At 37.1% G+C, this 25,756-nt stretch overlaps 6 protein-coding genes across 10 annotated transcripts; 5 read left to right on the top strand and 1 right to left on the bottom strand.

The window, feature by feature from the left end:
- The first annotated feature begins 306 nt into the window (after nt 1-306).
- Nucleotides 307-2,288, top strand: LOC105169584 (leucine-rich repeat extensin-like protein 7). The gene has a single exon (XM_011090009.3). It carries the CDS (start codon nt 444-446, stop codon nt 2,286-2,288), a length of 1,845 nt encoding a protein of 614 aa, XP_011088311.2. The 5' UTR covers nt 307-443.
- A 2,414-nt stretch (nt 2,289-4,702) lies between these two features.
- Nucleotides 4,703-10,306, top strand: LOC105169582 (BAT2 domain protein). Its single transcript, XM_011090007.3, has 9 exons — nt 4,703-5,155; nt 6,266-6,454; nt 6,682-6,779; nt 7,686-7,776; nt 7,853-8,047; nt 8,135-8,391; nt 8,972-9,062; nt 9,173-9,389; nt 9,850-10,306. Exons 1-9 carry the CDS (start codon nt 4,943-4,945, stop codon nt 10,059-10,061), a joined length of 1,563 nt encoding a protein of 520 aa, XP_011088309.1. The 5' UTR covers nt 4,703-4,942; the 3' UTR covers nt 10,062-10,306.
- Nucleotides 10,307-10,519: 213 nt separating this feature from the next.
- LOC105169583 (uncharacterized) lies at nt 10,520-16,176 on the bottom strand. 3 transcript variants are annotated; one of them, XM_088883477.1, is made up of 6 exons: nt 16,093-16,176; nt 14,782-15,053; nt 14,015-14,666; nt 13,712-13,911; nt 12,850-13,115; nt 10,520-12,577 (listed from the first exon to the last, which is right to left on the bottom strand). In XM_088883477.1, the coding sequence occupies exons 2-6, from the start codon at nt 15,051-15,053 to the stop codon at nt 11,145-11,147; spliced, it is 2,823 nt and encodes a 940-aa protein (XP_088739603.1). In that variant the 5' UTR covers nt 16,093-16,176; the 3' UTR covers nt 10,520-11,144. The 3 variants fall into 3 exon arrangements, with proteins under 3 accessions (XP_088739603.1, XP_011088310.3, XP_088739604.1); XM_011090008.3 differs by having other exon boundaries at nt 12,850-13,094; XM_088883478.1 differs by lacking the exon at nt 16,093-16,176 and adding an exon at nt 15,953-16,086.
- Nucleotides 16,177-17,431: 1,255 nt separating this feature from the next.
- LOC105169581 (protein LATERAL BRANCHING OXIDOREDUCTASE 1) lies at nt 17,432-19,127 on the top strand. Its single transcript, XM_011090006.3, has 3 exons — nt 17,432-17,979; nt 18,243-18,570; nt 18,750-19,127. The coding sequence occupies exons 1-3, from the start codon at nt 17,513-17,515 to the stop codon at nt 19,005-19,007; spliced, it is 1,053 nt and encodes a 350-aa protein (XP_011088308.1). The 5' UTR covers nt 17,432-17,512; the 3' UTR covers nt 19,008-19,127.
- Nucleotides 19,128-19,829: 702 nt separating this feature from the next.
- Nucleotides 19,830-21,744, top strand: LOC105169580 (jasmonate-induced oxygenase 2). Of its 2 annotated transcripts, none has more exons than XM_088883747.1 (3): nt 19,830-20,539; nt 20,869-21,192; nt 21,296-21,744. In XM_088883747.1, the coding sequence occupies exons 1-3, from the start codon at nt 20,069-20,071 to the stop codon at nt 21,548-21,550; spliced, it is 1,050 nt and encodes a 349-aa protein (XP_088739873.1). In that variant the 5' UTR covers nt 19,830-20,068; the 3' UTR covers nt 21,551-21,744. The 2 variants fall into 2 exon arrangements, with proteins under 2 accessions (XP_088739873.1, XP_011088307.1); XM_011090005.3 differs by having other exon boundaries at nt 19,843-20,535; nt 20,865-21,192.
- A 135-nt stretch (nt 21,745-21,879) lies between these two features.
- On the top strand, nt 21,880-24,373 carry LOC105169900 (methyl jasmonate esterase 1). 2 transcript variants are annotated; one of them, XM_011090453.3, is made up of 3 exons: nt 21,880-22,967; nt 23,059-23,193; nt 23,336-24,373. In XM_011090453.3, the coding sequence occupies exons 1-3, from the start codon at nt 22,545-22,547 to the stop codon at nt 23,618-23,620; spliced, it is 843 nt and encodes a 280-aa protein (XP_011088755.1). In that variant the 5' UTR covers nt 21,880-22,544; the 3' UTR covers nt 23,621-24,373. The 2 variants fall into 2 exon arrangements, with proteins under 2 accessions (XP_011088755.1, XP_020551516.1); XM_020695857.2 differs by having other exon boundaries at nt 23,059-23,246; nt 23,336-23,470.
- The last annotated feature ends 1,383 nt before the right edge of the window (nt 24,374-25,756 follow it).

Genomic DNA, 25,756 nt, shown 5'->3' with positions numbered 1-25,756 from the left:
TATACACGGAAGTAGTAATTTATGTTAATTTCATTTGATTTTGTAATTTTATTAAATTTGTTGAGCTTTTGACATCATGTAATGCGTCTTTACTTTTTTTAATTATCCAATAATTTTAGCGATTTTATTACTTTGAGCTATTTTCAATACAGTCAAATGAATGCCAATGTAGCAATAGCCAATCACCAATTCTTTTACGAGTTGGTAGAAATGCGGAAAAAAAAAAAAAAATGGGGTGTTGGGAGACGCGAAAATAATCATCAATCCAAAAATGCACCTACGACTTTGTCGAGTGGAAGATGGAGTTTTCTACATTTAGCAGTTGCCATATTCCTGATTCATTGGCGTACATTTTGTCCATAGAATTCACAAAAACCTCGAAATTCTGTGGTGCTAAAAGAATGCAGCGAAGAGTATGGAGACCCACAAAATAGTTTTTCACCATGCTTCTCTTCTCCCATATAAACAACCCTCATTTCCTCTGGTACCATATTCAACTACAAGCAGCCTTGGGCTTCTCCTTGGGGATCGTCGGCATGGCAAGTCCTCAAAAGATGATGTCTCTAGGCTGCTTCCTGTTGCTCTCTCTTCTTGCATTCTCTTCTTGCTCTCTTGGAGCAGCTGATGCCCGAGTTAGGAATCGCCGTATTTTGACTTCCTCCGACGATCTCTCCAAAGCGTACAAACCATTCGTGGATGATCATTTCTTTGGCAATTCCAAGCTCAAGCAGGCTTATGAAGTTCTCCAGGCATGGAAGAGCACCATCTATTCTGATCCACAGAACTTCACAAGCAATTGGGTCGGTCACGATGTCTGCGCCTACAACGGTATTGTCTGCGAAAAGGCACCGTATAATGCCAGCCTCACGGTTGTTGCTGGCGTCGACTTGAATCATGCAGACATTGCAGGACACCTCCCCGATGAGCTCGGCAATCTGTCCGACATCAGCCTCCTCCATCTGAACTCCAACAGGTTTTGTGGAATTGTTCCTGATAGCTTTATGAATCTAAAGCTCCTTTACGAGTTGGATTTGAGCAACAACCGTTTCGTGGGACCTTTCCCAGAGGTGGTGCTAGGCCTTCCAAACCTCAAGTACCTTGATCTCAGGTTCAACGATTTTGAAGGGGAGTTGCCTCCGGAGCTATTCAGCAAGGATCTTGATGCCATCTTCTTGAACAACAATAGATTCCACTCTACCATCCCGGAAACTCTAGGCAAATCGCCAGCTTCAGTTATTGTGCTGTCTAACAACAAGTTCACAGGGTGCCTCCCAAGCAGCATTGGCGGGATGGCAGGCAGGTTGGAGGAGTTACTCTTGTCGGACAATGACCTTTCCGGCTGCTTGCCAGAAGAGATCATTATGTTGAATACGACTACGGTTTTCGATCTTAGCAAGAACAAGTTCACTGGGGACTTGCCTAGAGGCATGGAACACTTGCAGAGTCTGGAGATGATGAACATTGAAGGAAATGAGTTCAGAAGCAGGGTACCTGATACCATTTGTACCTTGCCAAATTTGAAGAGTTTCACACTCTCTTCCAACTACTTTGATGCTATGGATCCAGTTTGCTCTCCCGTCGCGCTGCCAGGGCTGGAGGTGGATGATAGGAATAATTGTTTGCCACAGGAGCAGCAGCAGAGAAACGAAGATGATTGCCGTATAGCCTTGAGCGAAAAGGTGGATTGCAGTGCTGGAAACTGCAGACCACCAATCAGGCGAGAGGTGCCGCCGCCACCTCCGGCACCGCGGCCGCAGCCACCAAAGCCTCAACCAGCTCCCACTCCAGCTCCCAAGCCAATGCCATATTTCGCGCCAGCTCCTACACCAACAGCTTCTAAGCCATTGCCAGCTCCCGCACCAATAACCTTTAAACCGTCGCCGGTGCCAGTGCCAGCTCCCGCACCGATAACTTTCAAGCCAGCGCCAGTACCGGTGCCGTCTCCTGAACCGGTAATCCCTGAGCTATGGCCTGAGCCAGCTCTTGCACCTGCCCCTGCTCCTGCAATTTACCAATCACCTCCGCCGCCACCACCACCACCAGCGCAATCACCCCCTCCTCCACCAGTGTTCTCGCCTCCACCTCCACCACCAGCGCAATCACCCCCTCCTCCACCAGTGTTCTCGCCTCCACCTCCACCACCTCGGGTCTTCCCACCGCCACCAGCACCGGCACCAGAAGTACCTGAAAAAGCAACAACTATTCCTTCTTTCCTACCATTTCAACTCCCACCTAACTTGGGAGCCCACTACGTATCCCCCCCTCCGCCAGCCATCCCGGGCTACTAAACTAAAGAGTTTCTCATCTTCGACTGGTTATGTTCTTTTTCACCCGTAGTTGTTCCAATGTAAAAACTCTGAGCCTGCAAGTTTTGTCTTGCCATTTCTTAGGTTTGGAACCAGCAGTTTAACATGTTCCTCTAAACTATATATTTATACTAGTAATTTATCTCATGCTTTATTGTGTAAGTAATTTTTTAATATTACTTATAATTCTTTTTATTATTTAATAAGTATACATGAAATAATAAATTAACACTATATTTATAAGAAAGTAGCGTATTAAAAAAAAGGTAATAATATAATATAGAGATAAAAAAAGATTAACTACCCAAAGACAATGAAAAGTTAGATAAAATTAAATCAAATAATAAAAAGAGTTTAAAATAGCATATCAAAAAAGTTGAGACACCAAAAATCTCCATTCCTTAATAACAAAATTATTATATAGCACACTCAAAATAAAATAATTGATATTTTAAAGATATAATAATTAGATAAATAAAATACAAAAAAATATATAAATTATGAGAAAATATTAGAAAATTGAGGGAAGAAAAAGAGACGTGAAAGTTCCGAAGAGAGGAAATAATAAGTTGAGAAGAGAAAAAAATTAATAAAATATTTAAAATAAAAATTTGACGAACCATAAAATCAAATACACTGATAGAGTGTCTTTCAATTATATAAAAATTAGTAATTTGGTATGTGCGTATAATTAATTTTAAAGTTAAATAATAGAATTATTATTTTTCTAAAAAATATATATAGGTTAAATAAATAAAAATAGTAAAATAACAAAGATTGTGGGAGATTATTAAGAGATAATTGGGGAGAGAGAGAGAAAATTGGAGGGTTGAGATAAAAAAAAATATAAATAACTGAAAAATAAAATGTAACAATGAAATATAGATATAGAGATATAGTTACTTCATATTTGAAAATGCTCTCGTAATTTTTTGATTAAAATGTATAAAATCCCAATATTTTAAAAAATTTATTAAAAATTCCATTCTGTTTTAAAAATAAGCAAAACGCCTCTTTATGTTTTCTTAAACATAGTTCAATTGTCCCTATCTATTAAATTTAGTTAACGGCGTTATTTTTTTATAAAATGACTGTTATACCCTTACTTAATATATATTATTTTTTATTTTGATAATCTTTGAATCTTCTTTGATTAAATAATGATCGTTAAATCTAATCAATTAATTTTAACTATTATATTTTAAAAAAATAAAATATTTGGATTCAATAAATTATTAAACTTTATATTATATACAAATAATTAAAAATTATAAAAAAGTATTATTATATATAATAGGAAAAAAAAAAAAAAAAAACCCTACCTACCCGCCCCCACCTCCTGCTGCCTACTACCTCCCCCACCCCGATGCCTCCCCCTTGCGTCAACCCACTGCGCCATTGCTGTCGCTCTCATTTTTTTTTAATAATTTTAGATAATTATACTTATTTTTAATTAATTAAAAATAATTTTAAATACTCATAATTATTATATTTAAATTAATTTAAGTATATAATTTAGTTAATTAAGAATAATTTTAGATAGTTATAATAATTATTATATTTAAATTAATTTATAATATATAATTATTATAATCACTTAATATTTATTTTCACATACATATTTAAACTTAAAATATAAAATTTAGTATATTAACTTTTGAATGTAATTTTTTTATTTTAATATTTAATATAAATATATTTTAAAATAAAAAAATTACATTTTTAGAAGAGAGATAAATACAAAAAAAAATTAAAAAGTTAATTGAATCGTAGTAATTTCAGATACAATATAGGGTATTTTAGTCAATTAAAGATAAAAAAAGTATCAAAATTCTAAAAAAATCAAGTCAAAACGCACTTCAGATGCGTGCATCTCACCATTCGTTAGTTTATGAGGAAAGGGTTTTCTTTTTCTTTTTGCTGAATTTATAAAATACATGGGAGTTTTAGCCTATTTCTAAAATATAGGAGAAATTTTAGTTATTTCAGAAAAAATATATGGGATAAAATATTTTTTAGCCCAACTTTTTACACTTTTGTCTTTCTTCATTCTTTCTCTTAAAATAAAATATATAAATATAGATATAGAATATAATAATTTTTTGATTTTTCAGAAGGCATTCTGATTGGTCGTTGTATGTTTGGTTCATAGCACGAGGAGTTGCTTCAACCTCGTCAATTAAGCTAAAGACTGACGAAGTAAAAAGAAAAGCGGAGAGCCGGAAACCATTAACTCAATCGTGCGACTTAAGAAGGATTAGCGATTTTCGGTATTTGTATTTTAACTAGGAAGCTAATTGTTGGTAACTTATCCACCGTAATTTTTTAAACTTGAAAGCGTGTTTCTTAAGCTGTTAACGGTTGTTTCTGTAGGGAGTATATACGAAGCCGTACGGGAGTTGTGGGCGAACGGTGTCGTTCTAGAGTCCGTTGCCTTCAACAGCACGTTTGAGTACATCACTAGATGGGAGGGCATTTTCGTTTGAACCAAAATCACAAAGATTTGCTATGAAAAGATTCAGAAAATTTGAGGGAATACAATATCACTTCAATACATCCCAAAGTTATCGTTAATTCTTAGCTTATCGAAGAACAATATTTGTTTCTATTTTCCTGAAATTTGCACTAATTGAAACATGATGGCTGACGACTCGAAGAAGACTTCTGACTCGGAAATAAAGCCCGAAGTGGAAGAAGCGCCCAACACAGATGCAGCAAAGTCTTCTGTTCTGGAAGAAACCGGCGGCGGTGGTGGCAGCGGATGGGGCGGATGGGGTTTTTCTCCATTTTCTTACCTGTCAGATCTTCAGAAAGCTGCTACTCTGGCCGCTGAAGAGATCTCTCGCAATGTATGTGAATTTCACCCTTTGAAACTGTAATATTCTGTTTGAGAAGTTACACGGGTATATACACTTGTTTTACTTGCATTTATGTTGAGTTTTTAGGTTGAGGTTGGGTTTTTTTGCATATCAAAGATGGACAGTGGTCTTATTTTAACTGAAGGTGGAATTCATATGTGGTTGACGTAGGTAATTTTTTCCTTTTTTCCGTTTTCCTTCTTTTCGGAAGTGCATTGGAGATTAGAAGATGTCTGGATCTGAAAACTTAGGTTTAGTGGTATTATTAACTTTTTGATGGTTCGCAATGTTTAGTCATTATATTGGAGTTTTGGGATTCTATAAATTCGTCGGTAGTATGCACTACTACTGTAAATATCTGTTAAAACTTCGCAACACTGTTAAGGTAGAAGCTGACAATGGCTTCTAAATATGTAACTTCTGGAGGCAGTATCATGCCATGGTGGCTTGTTTTGTTGAGTTTATCAAGCACTAATTTGTTAACATTTTATAACCGTGGAGCTTATTTGTTATATTTATCTTAGTTGACTGCTTCTTTATAGTTGAATTTGCAGATATAGTAGAAAAACTTGCCTTCTCTTTTCTTTTGTTTTTTTGGTGTAAACAGAAAAATCTTACTGTAACCTTATTTCGATTAGTTGCTGCTTAAGTTTTTTGTCTGTGTAGTGATATTTGAGTAAGCCCATCTACTAGGTAAATTAGGAGGTGATTGTGAGTGGTCCAAACTTAGAAGCTAGTAATATGAAGGGTCACTCAGCATATTAATGTGATGTACGATACATGATATACTTGATTCAAACATGTCCAAGTGGCTTTATCTGATGCAACCATATCATAGTCCCACTTTGAATTTTATGTTTCTCTTTCTTTTAATTCTCCTTTTATCTGCATCCAGAAAATGGATAGTCTGGCTGGGGTAGATTCAAACTGGAGAAACTATTGTTCTGTTTGCTTTAGATACACTATCTTACTACATTAATCATCCATTGGATTTTGAGATCTGATGCATACACTATATTGAATTTTCTAACTTTTATGCTTGGACCAAATGTACGAGTTTCTCTTGCTGTTTGTTTGAGTTGTATGCTTTCATAAATGCAGGCTGTTGAGGCTGCTAAGACAGCGGCAAAGAGCATTTCAGAAACTGTGGCTGAAGATTCAGAATCCTCTAAGGAAGATCATGTAGAAGCATCAGCTGTTGAAGAGGAAAGTGACAATGAGAATGACGAGAAGCGCAGAGCAGCTCTGGATAAACTGGAGAAAGCCAGCGAAGAAACCTTCCTTAGCCAGGTTGGTCATGTGAAATATATGTATGAGATGTTATATGACTTCCTACTTTTCTCTCTTCCTTCTCCCCTTTCTCCCACTCTCAACATCCACAGCCATCTCTTCAAGATTGTAATTTGTTTTTACTTTGTGGAATGCTGTCAGTAAATATGTGAGAGACATCGCAGTTGCTATTTACAAAAATTATTGATTTCCATGTATCATATGTGAATTTCATACTTTACATGCAGGGTCTGAAGGTTTTTGATACATCAATGGAGTCATTTGCTTCAGGAGCTTGGCAAGCTCTCGGAACTGCATGGAAAGGAGGAGCCACTTTAGTTCACAAGTATGTCACAGTACTGGTGGATTCTTCTACATGGTTTCCCATTTGTTGGTTACATTCACTAGAAACTTGAAAGCTACTTGCATGCTAGACGGTAATTTAGTTGGGGAAGGTAATTGGGAACTTTTGTCTACAAAAACTTAAGCTAAATTATATTGTATGTGGTAGTTTAATATTTGCATATTTTTCTTCCACACTTGCTTCTCAGAAGTGTATTTAAGAATAAATGGAAGCGATGACATTGGTGATATCAGTTTTAAAGTTATTCTCTAAATTCCTGGAAGTCATGTGCATAAGATTTCATGTAATATTAGGATGAGAAAGATGCATTTGATATGAGATGGATGGTACACGTGTCTTGGATGATTTGGCCGATTAACAGAAAATCAATGCATATTTTCCTCAATTGGTGGTGAACTTCAAGTTTATTTTGTCTGTTGAGTTTTAAACTGAACGAGATATAATAAGTGGCATTTTATGACTACTTCAGAGTAATAATACAATCTTCTTATATATTGTAGCTACTGGAAGAGCGGTGTTTTCCGCTTTTTTCTTCTAGAAGGTTGTTCATGTGTGCTTCTCTTTCCCCTTATTGTTGTCATACCTGATCCTTAGTAGTGCTTTCTAGTCCTATTTAAGTTTGCAACTTATGGTTATATTTATCAAGTATTTTCTGCTTTGCTTGAGGTTCATTTTGCAGCCCTTCGTTTATCATTTATTGACAGCATCATCCTGAAAGGATTTTGTGTTCTTTTGGGATAATTGGATCATGTTGTTATTGCAAAAATAATATTCTGAGCTAAGGTGGACTCTATAGATGTAGAGTTATGTGTGACTTTTAGTTAGTCTATATTAGCTTAGTAGAAGTAATACAAATTGCTGATCCTGGATCATTTTCATTTCTTCTAGGATTGAGGATTCAGCTTCAAGTTTAGCTGATTCAATTCAACATGGCGGTCTACCCGGGCCAACTAGTACTGTTGCACCATCTTTATTGGAGGTTGCACTAGAGTCTCTCTTCTTTTTGTCTTTTCCACAGTTGTGGTCCAATTTCTCACTCTTGCTTATTAATGCAGACTGGAAAAGCTTTTACAGTAAAGGGTATACAAGTGCTTGAGCAAGTTGGAAAAGAGACAATTGATCTTTTAATTTCAGAAACTGGCATTCAAGTTGAGAAAAAATCTGATGGAGTAGTGGATGAAGATCAATTGTTTGAAGAAGTTACATTTGACAGATGCTTTTATATATATGGAGGTCCAGAGCAGTTGGAGGTATTTACTGGTTTCAAAGAATTCATCTGTCAATGCAGTCAGTTCTAGATTGATCATTTCAAACGTTTAAGCCATCTTTCCTTGTAGGAGTTGGAGGCACTATCCAACCATTACGCTCTATTATATAACCGAAGAAAGGCTAAACTCTCTTCTGAAGAAAAATCTATTTATGATGGAAAGCTTAAAGAAGTCCAACACATATTTGACTTGGGTGCTGAACTTGATAGAAGTGTTACAGACGCTGAAAAGGGAAAGGAAATAGAGGCTGGAAATGCTGACAACATCGATGAATTGAAAATATTGCATGATTCCAGTGTTCGTAAGGCTGCTGAATTGGCTGCCGGGTAAGTTTGTCTTGAGTTTTTGTTATCTCTTGTAGTTTCAAACCTTTAGTCTGTTGTAAGTATGAAGTGTATGACATTATAGTGTTAAACTTTTATCAGCTGAGGTTGAACATAGGACCTGTATCATTTTAATTCCTTCATATAATTGTGGTTGATTGCATTTGCATTCCGGTAACTCTGTTCTGGCTCTACCTTCTCGAGGGGATGAGTTACGATGGGTTATTACTTGACTATAAACTTCAGGTGAGCTCTTACCAAATATTTTGAGAATGATAATCAGCTTTGTATTTGTCTGGTTGTTATTCCATCTGTCAATTACACCTTTTTGGCATCTGTTCTGTTCCTTGGCTGATTTAAATTCTAGAACCTGCTATATGATAAATTCTGCTGCTTTCTTTTTTTCTAAAAAAAATAATCTGGAGCATTCTATATGATGAATTCTTCAGATTTATCTCTTGCTTAGAGATGTATAATTTTTTTCCTATTTTCTCTTTCTATTTTGGGTGCTTAATTTTCAGAATCTTGGGATTAAAACAAGATTTTAATCTGCGACGCTGTAACGGTCTCTGCTCTCTTGCAGTTTTGCGAGTGCTTTGGCTGGACTGGCTCCAAATGACATAGTTCAGAGAACTTCTGGGAGGCTTGATAGTCTTCATTCAGAGGGTGTTCATGTATGCATATTAGTTGTTTTAGTTAATATAGAATTTTCAATCATTGAATAATTATAGACTCCATGGTCTTTAGTGAATGTATAATCGATCCCTTTTGCCCATCTTTACAGAGGCTTTCTGAAATGTGCTGTTTTGCTGTAACTCAACTCCTGATGCTTGGGAAGTCCATCATATCCAGTGCAAACAAAGTGCAATATCAAGAGATTGAGGAAGAAACGATGAAGATTGACTGGCCTGAGGATTCAGTGGAAAGAGCTAAGATAATCAGAACGAAAGCAAAATCAATGACTGGAAATATGGAAGCAGTCTTCAACAGTTTCATTACTGGTAAAGTTATCTGGATTTCTTTACCTTAGTTTACAGTTAATTTTTGTTTCTACTCGATATGGAAGCTGTGGATTTTGTTAGTTAACGGACTTGGTCAACCACTTCATTTTTCTTTTGTTGGTCTTCATTCTTGGTGAGGAGAGAGTTGCAATCAACAGTAAAGAGAAAAACAGAGGGTGGGTTTTGACTAGTAATAGATTGGTCACCCAGTGTCTGTGTTAGCACATCAGTCTAATTGCTGCTTTGAAATGTTGTAAATAATTTCCAGTTTGGTAAAGGGTAAGTTTCAAAGTATAAAGATGATGGAATCCTAGAAACATTATTTAGTTTACCGTTGAAAATCTGCCCTATCATTATAGAAAATTTTGCCTGTGCTCACGTTTTTAACAAAATTCTGTAACAAGAATGCACATATAATTTCCTTCTCTTGAAATGATCGTAGCTTTGTTGCTCTGCTCAGGCATATCAGATGTAGCAGAAGCATATTTAGCAGCCATTAAAACTGCTGCTTCTGAAGCACAAGAAGTTCTTCCTCAGAAAGCAGTCCAGGAGAAGACCGGTGCATATGCAGAACGTCTTCGTGCCGACCATAGCACAGCTGTGGGTAAATTGCAGGACGGGCTTCAATATTTGACTTATTTGGTTCTCTCTACTTCAATGCCTGCTTCATGAAAGTTGAAACAACTCAATCTGCAAGTACATACATAAAAAGCACTATTGGTAGTTTTATTTGTAAATATTTGTTAAATCTCATTATGGTTTACACTGTCATGTCTCGTACCTGGAAGTTTGTCATTCAAAAAAAGAAAAAGAACATCTTCCTTGCTATCAACTATTCGTATTCCCGCTGTTTTATTTAAGGGAATGATACTACTTGATTGTTTTTATTGCATAATTGACCCATTTAATATTTTTCATTTGTTTTGTTGTGTGCATACTTGCTTCCTGTTTATCCACGCAAGAATTTTCGCAGTGGCCCTAGCAAGTTTAGCCAAGTGATACAACAGCTATATGACTGGGTTCAACTAAACAAACCCATGATAAAAGTTGAAGCTCAATGCATTCCTATTGCAATGCTCTTCCATTAATGGCTACACTGCACCATTTAACTCTGTCCTTAACACCCACCATTACAGTGAAACCACCATTCAACCCTTGGATCGGCAAAGTTTAAAAAATACACTAAGATAAAGATTGGAGAGAAATACCGGCCAAAGACATTCACAAGTTGGCATATGAAATTATTACAACGCTCATATCTAGAATAATATATGAGTATAGCATGTGTAGCAGCAATTGCACGCAAAAAGATATCTGTGTATTACAGATACGCGGACACGATTGGGGGTTAGCGTGTTTGCCTAAGAGAGAGAGAGGAGGGAAGCCTGCATGATGCATCAACCTTATCTATTAACAGCATCAGCAGCATTGACACCTCTAGCTGGGAGCCATGCACAGGCTGATTTGAAGTCATCCCTCTCTCAAAACATCTTCATCAGCAATTTTATGCTCTCCAATGTTGTCAGGATATCATTATGTGCAACATTTGGTTCCTGCTTCTAGCAGCACAGGACACACCGGCTGAGGACTTACCTGATGGGTTCCCAACTTCATGGATGGCAAAACTTGAGGATTCAGTTCACTGGCATCCATAGTAATGATAGATCCTCGTGCCATTTCTTGGCATACGTCCATGTGCTTTGCTGGAAGTCCTTGCTTCATGGACGGTTTACCAGCAAGATTGCATTTGACGTCTCATGGGCTTGTGCCATTTATAGAAGCTAAGGTGGATGTTTTGGCATTCTTGCTTCCCACATCCACCAGTGTACTTTCTTCAACTACATCCATAGCTTTATCATAAAAAACAGGTTCTGATACAACAGCTCTGGGTGCAGATGGATTATCAACCTTGGAATTGGAATTAAGCGTGCTATCTGACAAGGTTAGTCCACCAATAACGCCTGTATTAGTGGTAGGAGAGTCTATCTTGCGATTGACATCCACTGGAGTAGAACTAATATTTATACCGGCATCACTTTCCGTTGATCCAGTCTGAAGGGTATCTGCAAGTGGATCTAAAGAATTATCAGCAGATAGAAGGTCGGCAATAGACTCAGGTACCTCCACCAAAGTTAAATAATGGTCTTTCTCCTGATTTTTGAAGCCATCTGTAGCCTTTAATTCAGCATCAGTAGATGTGAAGTTCTTTCTTGTACCCAGGTCACCATCAATAAAATCTGCATCATTCTCAACAAACAGACCAAATGAAGTATTTCCATTTCTGGAGAATAATTGAGGTGCCGAAGTACAGATGGATGATGAATCAACCTCCATGTCGGGAGTAGAAATCTCAAGTTGAGCTCCATTATGATCGACATTTTCACTGGTCAGCTGTTGGATCAGACTATTACCAAAATCCCCTGCTTCACAGCCTGTACGCTTGCGTTTCACCCTGGATTGATTGTCAACTTGAGATGATAAGGCTTTATTAGGACTCTGATCAATATCATCCAGATTTCTATATGGGCTGCTTACAGACGGCTCTACAGTCTGCTGCTCCATAGTATTTCCTTCATCCTTGCTCTTTGGAGTGATTTGCGAATTCAACTGCATCTGTACCCAAATGGCTAAAGAAACAGCATGATCACGAACTAAAGAATCAAATGGCGGGCAATGCAGCATATTAATCAATGCCTGACTGTACTGGAACATACTCACAGAAGGGCAAATAGACCCCTTATCACGAAAAAATTTGATTATTTTGAAAATATGCTCACACATGTTCCCCAGTTTCGCCCAACTACAATCACAGATTGCGTACTCTGAACCAGGGTTCCATATTAAATGAGCAGAATCTTGATCCTCCAGTTCAATAACTTTAGCACATTTACCCTCCATGACTACATTAGCATCTGGGATCCTTAATGATTTCCGCCAAGCTGTTGGACCACTCATCCATTCATCCTTCCAATATCGTGCAAAATCCTCCTTCCCTGAGTATTCATCAAGCCAGAAATAAGAATGTACTTTGGCGCCTAGCTTATTTACAAGCCAGTCAGCACGTTGATATACGCTTTGGTCCTTTTCATTCAATAACCTAAGCTTCAACTGGTTGTGATAGAACTCCATTGCCGCACATGTCTCTTGGCTGGCAAGAGGAAGAGTTTTCAGGGCACGTGCCCACATACCTGGTCATAAGACTTCAATGAGAAAAGAAAGTAGAACTCGGTTTCAGGGGAGCTTGTGCTATTACTCACTAGTTGAATGTTCATGGCATCAAATTAACCTAACTTAGAGAAGGCACTTAACATTTGGATTATAAATCGAGTTCAAATGGTTAGGATAGCAAAGGTTCACAATGTTGAATTTGCCCATCCAGCAAGAAGCAAACTTAATACAATTCACATTACCAAATTATCAAATACACATCACATGTCCTTATTTTGATATAAAAGATTACCTATTCTCGGGTACCAAATTGCCTTGAAGTAGTCCATGAACTCTGCAGCATCTACAAAGTTTTGCATGAAATCTTCAAATGCATTAGCAGTGCCAGGTCCTTTACAGATTTTATTAACTGCCTCACCAAGTTGTTTTGCTATTTCAGCACGCATTTCCATCTCTGAGCATCTCTTCATCAGATTTTTATGCCATGCATGACGAACATGCCAAAAGCATATCAATACTGAGCATTGGAAGACTTCCCTACAAACACACAGAAATATTCTATACCAAAAAGCATTTTGATACTTGAACAAGAATAATAAAAATGAACAGAGATAGAGGAAGCAGATAGTGAAATAAGTATCTTTAACGGATGATACCATCACAGGAAATTGCATGCAAAATGATCAAGTTAACTAGTTCACAACGACTTCTGAGTTTCTGATGGAAATGAAGCTAGAATAATATGCAGAAGATCAATTAACTGACTCATATCCAGATTGTCTCCAACAATGAACTGAGTCTGTTAAGACTTAAGAGCTTTAATACCTGAAGTAAGGAGCAATCTCTTGCAGACACTCGAGACAAGCAACAAAAATCAAAAACCACGTGCTTACAGGTTTAAGCGGGTAATATCAAGTTATTCGGATCTGATACTAATTTCAAAATCAGGAGAGTAGTAGTGACAAGTGTCAGGATTTCCAAGTCACAGATATTTAACTGCATAAGGAGGATTAACCAACATCTCAACAACACCCCCACCCCCACCCCAAATGAAAATAAGAAAAAATCCTTTTAGATAGGACTCTATAAAATGCATATGAAGGATCCCCGTTGAATCAACCACATAAACTTTGGAAGAAGACTTCAAGGCATACCTGATTGCTAGGATATCAGACAAAGGATCATCCACAATAAACCCAGCTAACTTCCATGTGGGATCTTTTGCACGAACTCTATTGTAGAGGGCCCGCATCCATCTGTGTGTATCTCTGCTTGCAAATCTAGGAGTGATTATCCAAGCTACTGGGATAGCCTTGTTGTCTGAGTTGAACACAACAAGGCTATGAATAGGATACTGGCATATTTGCAACAGTAAAATCGAGTGAGCTACAAAGAATTTGAGTGCTGTAGAAACTCGGACCACACAACGGAAGAGGATAATTAAAAATGAGACAGACCTTCAGCTTATTTGAACCAAAATTCGAATTATATGCCAATAGGCGGCAATTGCCAAACCGAATCATTTGTTGCAACTGCCACTCTGTTTGAATTCCCAGGATTAAAGGGTCAGAATCCGAAAAATCTTCATAAAAGAAAATGTTATTTTGGTGGCTCTCAACCCACATGCTAATGCTGACTGCATCATCTTCATCAAGCTCGTAAGAAGATCGTCGAATACTCCTCTCCTGTCGACGAACATATCTGTGGGTCAAAAGGTCATCCCGATTACATGGACCTCCTTGTTTCTCCACTGATTCATTGTGTCTCTGCATGATGGTTTCCACAGATACCCCAACATGAAGGAGAGACAAGACACGGAGGCGGAGCTCTTCCGAAATATATGGAGCATACATAGCACGAGTCCCTGCAGCTTTCTTGTCCTGTGGACCATGGCATGGCAACCCTTTCTTATCCACGTGCTTATCTTGATTATATATAATAAGTGCCACTGATGGCTCTGCGATTAAACGTTTAACAATAAAGTGGCAGGTACAACCCCTCTTTGTATTTGGTCTACCAGCGGATTTATTTTTGGGCACATACGTAGTCCTACTAGGGCGTACAATACCACCTTTTCTATGATCATCTGGACCAAAGGAGCACCAGTACCTATTATAAAGTATGAACCATTTATGTTAGGGTGATAAGTAGATGTTGAACATGAATACCAATAATAGCAGTAGGAATACAAATACTAGAAATAACAAAACAGATTAAAACATACAAGATATATTCAAGAATTCCATCAACTTTTGGTTTGTAAGGTGTCTTGGGTGTTCGTCTCCTCCTTGCCTCAACATGGAATCTTGTTGGACACTCTTTATTGTTTGATTCCCCTCTAACAAAATCATCCACCCGCGCAAATGGGATCAGAGCAAGTCTATCTATATTATCACGCCAACCTTCCACCTTGGACCACACTAGATCAGTTGACGAAAATTCCAACGTTGGCGGATTCTGCACTGGCAGAGAGAGAATTTCATCCCATCTAGCCATCTGCATATAAGCATAAAAAGGATGCGATTAACTAAAGTGGACCAAATATAAGACCAGATCTATAAATCTAACTTTAATGGGGCCAAATAGACAGGAAAAACTTTTGCTAGCTACATTCATAGAGCATATAGACATACAACTGAAATGCCTCTAGCATTTGACCTGAAAATATCTTCTGTAATACATAGCATTAACATTTTCGAGTTAAAGCATAATTAATGCATGAACTTGCAAGACAGACCTGACTAGTCGCTGAAAACATAATGGATAAATGAAACTACTAACACTCAAGCAACATTTCAACAAAAGAATGCAAAGGATTAAATTTAGCTAGCTGCAGCAAGATAATATTTTATCTCAATATACTGATCCTGCACCAAGAACAAACTGCAGCATAAAAAATCTTGCCAAAGTCTTACCATCAGAAGTGGAACTGTAGCCTAGCAAATCATCCATACCGTCAATGATAGCACACAAATACGATAGGGAAACGCAACAAGAGGGCAGAGATTTGTATAAAAACTTAAATTATCCGTATGAAGAGTGGCCACTTCTAGGTCAACAAATTACACCAATATTTTTTTTTTTATAAATTCCCAATAAACAAGATGCTTCACTTTTTCAATTTAGTCAATCAAATTTCAACACAATTTTCCACATTTATTGCTTCACATTTATGCCTTAAATAATCTTCGGACACTAATTATGAGCTCAACATAACACGAAAGTAAAAAACTCTACTGGAATTAAAAGTAAACCAAAGTTTATTCAGAACAATATTCAGTTCCTTCTATTAACCATTGAAACTCCCTGCAGAAATTCCACCACTCACAAAATGTGCAGAAACAAAATAAATATAATTCAAGAATGGTAAACTGGCGCGAAAAATTAGCTCATACTTAGCAAACAATTTCTACATGTAAAGAACAGCACAAGAGACTGAATTTCTGGCAACTAAGAAGAAACACCTAAATTACTCCCCAAAATTATAGACGAGAGAGAGAAGAAATAAACAAAAAAAAAAATCGATATGACGTACCTTCGACCTCTAGAAGTTCTTCAGCGAAATGTGGTGGTGGGGTTTTGAAGGGGAGAAAACCCCTGGCTTTTCATTATTTTGATTAAAAAATTTGAGGGCCGGGTATTGGGCTATTGGGCCTTCTTTTACTTAACGGACTTCAGCCCACAATTTCCGATCCATCTCGTTAAAATTACAAAGGCCCATACATTTTATTATGTGAGCTAATGTGGGCCTATAATTTTAGTATAGCACTCATCAAAATAATCAGCAATTTTTTAAATTATATAATTAAACATCATCGTAAGTCTACTAGGCCTTTTTTCTTTTTTCTTTTTTTAATTGCATGACATATAATTTTATTCTATTTTTTTAAGTTGACTGTTTTAATAAGTCTTTTATACTTTTAAAACTCTAAAAACATTTATCTTTTATTTTTTTAAAAAAAAATTTTAGTACATTATTTTAAGTTATTTTTGTATTTATTATTATAAACTTGTTAGTAAAATATTATTTGAGTTTAATATATAATCTTACTATTTTTCTTAGTTGAAGATTTTTGTATAATGTAATTTATTATCTATTTATTTCATAACATAACCATAAATTTACATCATTGTTCAAGGAAAAACTTAAATTTTATAAAAGAGTAAATAAATAAATAAAATAGGTACAATCAAACTGATCCAATAGATCGAGCTTGAATTTAAAAATAAATTCAATAAAAAATATGCAAAAGCCATGATCATTCTAAAATCAGCTATGAACAACAATACATCACGAGACATGATTCTTACGTGAGTAATAATAAAAATTAGTATATATAACACATTTTATATGTATGTGTATAATTTTTATAAAATATTTAAAGTAAAAATATTTTTTACTTTTGTTAGAGTTAAAAAAAATTACCTAAAATATATAAAGATAATATATATATATATATATAGAAGACAACAATAAATAAAAAAGAACTATCAAAAGATAGTTATAAAAAATTATGGTAAGTGAGGAAGTTAAAAATTATTATTTAATTTAAATAAAAAATAACATACCAATTAATTAGAATTATTAATAAAATATTTTTCAATTATATATAGTATAGGTAATAGGACGACAACCTCTCAATTATACACAACTAAGCTTAAGTAAAATACTATAAAATTACAAATTTATTTTTAAAAATTACATAAATAAATTAACCGCTCCAACAAAAATAAAGTAAATTAAAATAAAATAAAGCTTAAACAAAGTTACTCCACAACACAATAATTGGGGAATGTACATTTTTTGTCCAGGTTCAATGTATGTGCCACTAATTTCCAAATCATTACATTATTACCTAAGCGCCAGATTTCCTCTGCGTTGTCACCATGCATAAGGTAGTACATCTGCTCCTTGTCTCATCCATTTCAATCTTACCCCCGCAAACTGTCCAGCCATGGGAGAAGTCGACCCTGCATTCATCCAAGCGCTCGAACACAGGCCTAAACCCCACAGCGTCGAGGCCCAAGGCATCCCGTTAATCGATCTCTCCCCCGCCAACTCCCCGGACCCCGATCCGGGTTCCCTGTCAGCTCTCGCCGCCGAAATTGGTGATGCGTGCGAGAAATGGGGATTTTTCCAGGTGATCAACCACGGGGTGCCGTTGCATGTTCGGGAGAAAATTGACCTGGTTTCCAGGAAATTTTTTGCTCTGCCGAAAGAGGAGAAGAAGAAGGTTTCCAGGGATGAGGTGAACCCGTCGGGGTATTACGACACTGAGCACACTAAGAATGTCAGGGACTGGAAGGAAGTGTTTGATTTCACGGTGGGGGAGCCGATGGTGATGCCGGCTTCGCATGAGCCTGATGACAGGGAGCTGAAAGAAGTGATCAATCAGTGGCCTGAGAATCCTTCAGAAATGAGGTGAGTTTACTGATTCAAAATGAATCAGACAGGAAAAACTTATTCAGCTCGATTTTTCAGTGCTTTCTACTGAAAAAGAAGCAAGGCTTGACTTGTTAGGAATCGGACATAGAAGTGAAGCCTGTGTAAAGCTGAATGTAATAATCAAACTGAAAAATAAGTTAAATTTCATGTGATTCAGATATGAATTTCTCCTGCAAAGATTATCCAGCATAATTAGGCACGTTATAATACATAACATGTATATGAAATAATTAATACAGGGAAGTGTGTGAAGAATACGGTGCAGAAATGCAAAAATTGGGACACAAGTTGCTGGAACTCATAGCCCTGAGCCTAGGCTTGGCGAGAGATCGATTCAATGGGTTTTTCAAGGATCAAACCACCTTCATTCGGCTGAATTACTATGCGCCATGCCCGATCCCTGATCTAGCTCTTGGCGTAGGTCGACACAAGGACGGCGGGGCGTTAACAATTCTTGCTCAAGACGATGTAGGGGGGCTGGAGGTGAAGAGGAAAACTGATGGCGAATGGATTCTTGTGAAACCTACTCCTGATGCCTATATAATCAATGTTGGTGACATTATACAGGTAACCCTTCATATGTTTGTATATGGCCTCTGAAATCATCATTCCTGACAATGTTTATGTTGGAAAATACTATACTTGATATGCAAAAATTGGGTCCTTGAACAAGAAACACCCTGCGTTCTTAGAATTTTGACAAATTTCTTGGTAGAAATACTTACAGAAATGAATCACTAATACAGGTTTGGAGCAACGATAAGTACGAGAGTGTGGAACACAGAGTGAAAGTGAATTCAGAGAGAGAGAGATTTTCGATTCCCTTCTTCCTCAACCCTGCACATTATACTATGGTAGAACCGCTGGAGGAGCTGGTGAACAAGCAGAATCCTGCCAACTACAATCCTTACAACTGGGGAAAGTTCTTCTCCACCCGAAAACGCAGTAACTACAAGAAGCTTGATGTGGAGAACATTCAAATACATCACTTCAAGAACTACTGAAGGTTGCCCTTTTGGGCCTAAGTGTTCACATTCTCAATGATTATGCTTACAGACTGATGGATTTGGCTCTCTTGACTGTGCATGTATTATGAATAAATAATTACTTTAGATATATTATAACTTGCCGTGTCTACTTAAATATTTGGCATACAAAAGTTTAACATGAGCGATATGGGATACGGCGGCGGTGGGATGGGGAAGAGGGGTTGCGGCAGACGGGCGCTGGGAGGAGGGTTAGCGGCGGGAAGGCACTGAGGGAGGGTTGCCGGCCGCCGGTGGGGGATTGGGGAATTAGAAGATCATAAAATTTAATTTATATATATATATATATATGTTATTAATATTTAACAAAAAAGAATGCATATCAAACATTCCATATTATATCTGAACCCTTAATTTGAATTAAGTTTTAAACCTTGACTTTTTAATTCAAATACGGCCATTTATTAAGGACATCTTAGTACCATATTTAGTGTAAGTTCTACCGTAAAATCAATTTGGAGATTTGCACGACTAGTACTAAGTAGGTCCGACTAAAAGACGTGGATAATTTGTCATTTGGCAATTGGATAAATTGTCAATTCAATAATAGTAGCCCAAGAAAGCTGAATGAGGAGAGAAAAAGACACAACCACTACTAACCACCACTACTACCACCACACTCACCATTATTGAATGGTAGATGTGATTTATACTCACACATTAACCATGGTTTCTGTATTTTCTCTCATCTTCTCTATTATCTAGAATCTTTTCAACCTTGTGAGTGTCTAATTACACATATTTATTACAGTGACTTTTGTCTTAAACTCTTTCATTTTCCTAATTTCTTGACAATCTTGTATTTGTTGGGAGTTTAAAACTAAAATGAAGAAAGTAATAGCAGCAAGGAAATGATAATAAATGTATTAAATTGTCAATAATAGATGTTAGATATTACAATTCAAAAACTTGCACTCCTTAGTTACTTGTCCAAAACTTCACCTACAAAGGCCTGAAACCTTATAAACGAATCACTTCCACATTGCTTTTATTTGAACCAAACTCCAAACAATTCAGCCATGGAAGCAGTGCATCCTGATTTCATACAAGCCCCTGAACACCGGCCTAAACCCGATGTCACTGAAGCTGAAGGCATCCCGTTAATCGATCTTTCCCCGGTGAACTCCCCAGAATCTGATGCAGACGCCCTGGCACGTCTAGTGGCTCAAATTGGTGATGCATGCAAGAACTGGGGATTTTTCCAGGTGATCAACCATGGAGTGCCTTCACACGTTCGTGAAAGAATTGAACTAGCCTCCAAGGAATTCTTTGCTCTGCCGAAGGAGGAGAAGAAGAAGGTGAGCCGAAATGAGATCAACCTTTTCGGTTATTCTGACTTTGAGATTACTAAGAGCGTCAGGGACTGGAAGGAGGTTTTCGATTGTACAATAGAGAATCCGACCGTTATATATGCTTCGGATGAGCCTGATGACAAGGAGCTGAAAGAGTTGACTAATCAGTGGCCTGAGTACCCTCCTGAGTTAAGGCAAGTGCGAACTAAACTGAACTGAAAGATTGAAACATTAAGCTGTGGAACCTGCACAAACTGTGATAATTTTAAATAATTACAATTCATGTCTTTTTGCTTGTGCAATCAAGATATCTTGTATGATCATATACAATTTTCTGCTATACTAGCTACTCCTAGATTCCTGTATGCAATTTCTTATGCAGTATGTTTTATCTGCAATGATTAATTACGATTTTCTCGACTAAAATCTTCATAAAGAACCTTATAATAGTTCCCTTTCTCTGTTTTACATGACATCCTTAAAAAAATTCATCTCTATGATTGAATATAATTGCCCATTGCAGGGAGGTATGCGAAGATTACGCTGCAGAAATGCAAAAACTGACTTACAAGTTACTGGCACTCATAGCCTTGAGCTTAGGACTGCCAAAAGACCGGTTACATGGCTTCTTTAAGAACCAGACGAGCTTCATGCGGCTAAACTACTATCCCCCTTGCCCTGCTCCTCAACTAGCCCTTGGTCTTGGGAGACACAAGGACGCTGGTGCAATGACAATCTTGGCTCAAGATGATGTTGGAGGGCTTGAAGTGAAGAGGAAATCAGATGGAGAGTGGATCTTTGTCAAACCTACTCCTGATGCTTACATTGTCAACGTCGGTGACCTAATCCAGGTACAGTTCTTGGACTTTGAACATACTAACAAGATTTCACGTACTCCAGGTTTGCGTCCAGTTTAGTTACATATTGAAGATGATTGAAAAAGTGTTTTTACAGGTTTGGAGCAATGATACGTATGAGAGTGTGGAGCACAGGGTGACTGTCAATTCTCAGAAGGAAAGATTTTCAATTCCATTCTTCATCAATCCTTCCCATTCCGTGTGGGTGGAGCCCCTGGCGGAGTTGGTCGATGAGCAAACTCCTGCAAAGTACAAAGGATATAGCTGGGGAAAGTTTTATGCAACCCGAAAGCTTAGCAATTTCAAGAAACTTACCACTGAAAACATTCAAGTACATCACTTCAAGCTTTAGAAGACTTGTCTGAATCAGTGATTGTTATCAGTATGCGTAAATAATAAGTAACAGCTCTGGCTTTCTTCGGTTGTCAAGCTTTTGTCTAAGCTCTTCAGAAAGATTTCATGATTGGAACAAGAAGAAGCTTTAGTTGAGAATGTATCTATGTGTTTTCTTGTGTTTGGTTTCTTACTGGTTCTTTTTTCTTCCCACATGTTTCGTGTTCTGTCCTGCTACTTTTAGCAGTAAGCTGTCTCATGTTTCACCTAAATTTGGTGATACCCCAGCCTAGTCCTATGGGATGAACCAAAATGTAAGAAAAAATTATTACAAACTTAGGCATTGTGATCGAGGTTGGGAGGTCTACTCATGTATAGTTTGTCTGGGTTGTACGGAACGACTTTGAAATCCACACATACGTCGGACGTGTTGGGGTCTCCCTCAATAAAAACACTCCAGTGGCGAAATTAGTAATAGGTCTATAGGTTGGATAAAATGTAAAAGTCAAGTAAGGGTAAAATAAAAGCACATAGGCTATTTATAGGTTTTGTTTAATGGTATCGTACTCATTGAGCCTTCTCGGATCACACCATGCATCTCGCCATTGAGGTTTAGGTACTTCTCGGATCACACCATGCATCTTGCCATTGAGGTCTAGGTCGGTCAGGAAGACACAGATCCATTATCCTTTCATGGTATTTCTCATCTAACTGTGGGTATTTTATGGAAACTGGTGGAGTTTACCGGCATCACTTGGTATTGGTTTGCAGAAGAGTAGACAGGAGCTGATTATAATACGAAAATATATGCATCAACTTGAACAAAGTGACATTTCTTTATTCATTGTATGAAGCAATCCAACAAACATGGGCTCGCCCTGTATGGATGTCTGACATTTGTCATCACTCTCTGTCTTACTTCAACTAAAAAGTCAAGATTAAAGATGTTAGCACAATCGCAAATTTTCGGTTGATACAAATTGAACTTTGACTATCTTGCAACGAGAATTATAATGGATTATCAGAGAAAGTGTTGGATGTTTATGTTTCTCATGATGATAGTTCTCTTCCAAGACACGAACGCAAAGCGTTTTGTGCTGATTCATGGATCAGGACACGGAGCTTGGTGCTGGTACAAGCTAGTGGCTCTGCTAACATCATCCGGTCATGACGTTGCAGCCCTTGATATGCCTGCCTCAGGGATCAATCTACAGCACGTCCTTGATGTTCCAACCATATCTAATTACTTTAGGCCACTGATGGACTTCATGGATTCTATTCCCACACGAGAGAAGGTGATTCTCGTAGCTCATAGCTCTGGTGGGTTGGCTGTTTCTCGAGCCATGGAGAGGTTCTCGGATAAAATTTCTGTCAGCGTTTTTGTCACAGCCCTGATGCCGGGTGCATCTCTCAACGTCTCCACCCTCAACCAGGAGGTATATATGCCTAATTGGTTGGTAGTTCTGTATTTTGAATTTCCAAATTCCCTTTTTTTGGGGGGGAATTAACTTAGGATCTGTCTCACAGTTTCTCAGGAGTCAACAAGGTTCTCTTATGGATAGCCGATATTCATACGATAATGGAGACGACAAACCTCCAACCACTTTAATGTTAGGGCCCAAGTACCTGTCTGTGAACATGTATCAGCTGAGCCCAATTCAGGTAAAGCCGAAAACAATGATGTGGAACTTACTAGCACTAAGAACATCTATCAGGTGGGATTAACTCATTATTGCGTAGCTTTTAAGACATACATGCAAGAGAATTACAAGTACGAGGAAGCTGACTCGTTTTGCTTCTACAGGATTGGTCATTGGCGACTATGTTGGTTAGACCAGTGTATTTGTACACTGAAGAAGATATGTCGAGAGAACTAGTGTTGTCGAGTAAAAAGTATGCGTCGGTTAGCCGGGTTTACATCATGACTGATGAAGATAAGGTTGCAAGAAAAAAGCTGCAGCAGTGGATGATCAGACAAAACCCCCCAGATGAAGTTGTAGAGATCGAAGGATCTGATCATATGGTTATGATGTCTAGGCCTACTGAGCTGTTTGATGTCCTGCTCCTCATTGCTCAGAATTACTCTTGAAGGAGTCTTGGTTGGTGTCAAATAGCAATAACGCCATAGCAAATTCTACTCTTTCAGCCTTTGTTTTATTGCATCAGTGTGAGAATACAAAGTATCGGCATTATTTTTTTATTACAACGGCATGTCCGACTTCTTACAACTTGCAGCCAATAATTAACCCATGCATATCTCCTGAAGTTGCAGTATCTAATGATTCATTAACAAATAAAAATCATTGGAAAATCTATGGTTTGTACGCCGGATCTAAGAAGCCTTCACCGATTAAACGAAGAAACACATCAGCATCTTTTAATGCTTGTTTTAGACAGCAACATTTTACAGAAATCCAAGAAACCTCACCCCTCAAGTCCCATGAAAATCTGTTGCTGTTTTCTTCCTCATACAACAGCTTAATACACAAAGTTTCTTAAAAACTTCAGTTAGTTATCATCAACAGAACTACATAAGTATACTGTATATATGAATCTGAAAGAGCCGGCAACAGATGAGAAAGGAAACGCTGTATTCATAAGCAAAAAGCTCTTCACTAACAAGACTTCATGTACTTGAACAGAAAACTTGATTCTTGAAATTAAAGACAAAAAATAACTACTATACACCTCACGCCAACTGTACATGAAGTACTCTCCCTTTTTCAGACAAAACCGGATCGAACGATGGAATTCAAGGAAGAATACCGATATATGGAACTGGAACTGCATGATTCGGGCTAGCCGAAAATGCAGAATTTGTCTGTGTAATAACAGAGCCAACTGCTTCAACAAACACAATCACAAACTCTATGGCCATCTTCAGCAGTCCTAAGCATATTTCCAACCTCTGAATCACCATCATTTCAAACATATATATGTATGCTCTTTCAATTCTACTTTCCACTGTCCTTCCTTCATACACATGATGCATTTATGACTACCTACATATATAGTTGTCCGAATTATTGCCACCAACATAGGAAAAAGCTAAACGAATTAATATATACATTGCCTTTTTGAACTCCCAAGGGACAGATACAATATCCAAATACCCACATTATTGGTAGTTGAAGATAACAAAAAGGCCTTGTGGGTGTTATTTTTATTTGGAAAAATTGACTATCTTTCAAATTCTTGAATGCGACTTTATGTTATTCTTGTGATTAATGATTAAGGTGGATGAGAGCCTTATCCATATGTTCGTTCCAGTTGGTATATTATATGGGGTTTAAAGTAATAGTGGCGTTAAAGTATAGGTAAAAGCGCTTAATGACTAGGAAAAAAGCGTAATCCCCTTTTTCTTTATTATTACAAATAATAATTGTCCGTACAGAAAATCATCGTCCTTGTGGTGTTGTAAGTGGGAAGCAAAGATGAGTTTCTATATTCAAATGGGTTATTGTTTATATGCCTTAGACTTAGAATCTACTAATAAGTAAATGATTGTGATTTCATAATTTATACCAATTTTAGTACATCTCATTTGTGTTAGAATCCACCACCATTCTTAACGTTTGCTTAATCTTTAGTATTACCAAAATTTCTTATTTTTAATTATTTTGAGGAGTAATTACGTTCGGAATTTTTTATCTATAGTCTATTTATTTAAAACCATTCATATCTTTTGCGTAATCATAGAAATTATTACTAGAAGCAAAAAAGAATGAGTAGTTCGTGTATTATTACTGACGTTTCTAAGGAGTTTAGATATATTTTTTTTTCTAAAGCAATGGTGATTTGTGTAAATAATATTGACGATTTTAATATGTGCATGTATAGATAATTTGTATAGACATACAGTAGGTTAGGGTGTGTAGGTGTAATGATTCATATTATTTGGTTTTTTTTTATAACCAAAATCATTTCAATTTTGTAAATTAAAAAAGGAGCTATTAAACATATAAATGGAAATTTTAGGGGATTATGGAATTGGTATAAAATTCCAAGCAAAAAAATCAAAGAAAGATCCACCAAAGATGCTCCGGCCGCCAACATAAGAAACACCAAAGCCACTCCTTGTTCTTGTCCTTGGTATGCCATCTGACATTGCCCACAACTGTGCATTTCTTCCAAATATTTTATTAATTCATACATTTATTATTATTATTTTTAAATATAAAATATTTTAAAAGGCTAAAATTTAAAATATTTAAATAAAATAAAA

The sequence above is a fragment of the Sesamum indicum genome, linkage group LG8 (genome assembly GCF_026168435.1).
Source record: "Sesamum indicum cultivar Baizhima isolate 11 linkage group LG8, ASM2616843v1, whole genome shotgun sequence".
Classification (NCBI taxonomy): domain Eukaryota; kingdom Viridiplantae; phylum Streptophyta; class Magnoliopsida; order Lamiales; family Pedaliaceae; genus Sesamum; species Sesamum indicum.
Note: the sequence above shows the minus strand (reverse complement) of the source record. Positions and strands in the feature narration are given on the sequence as shown.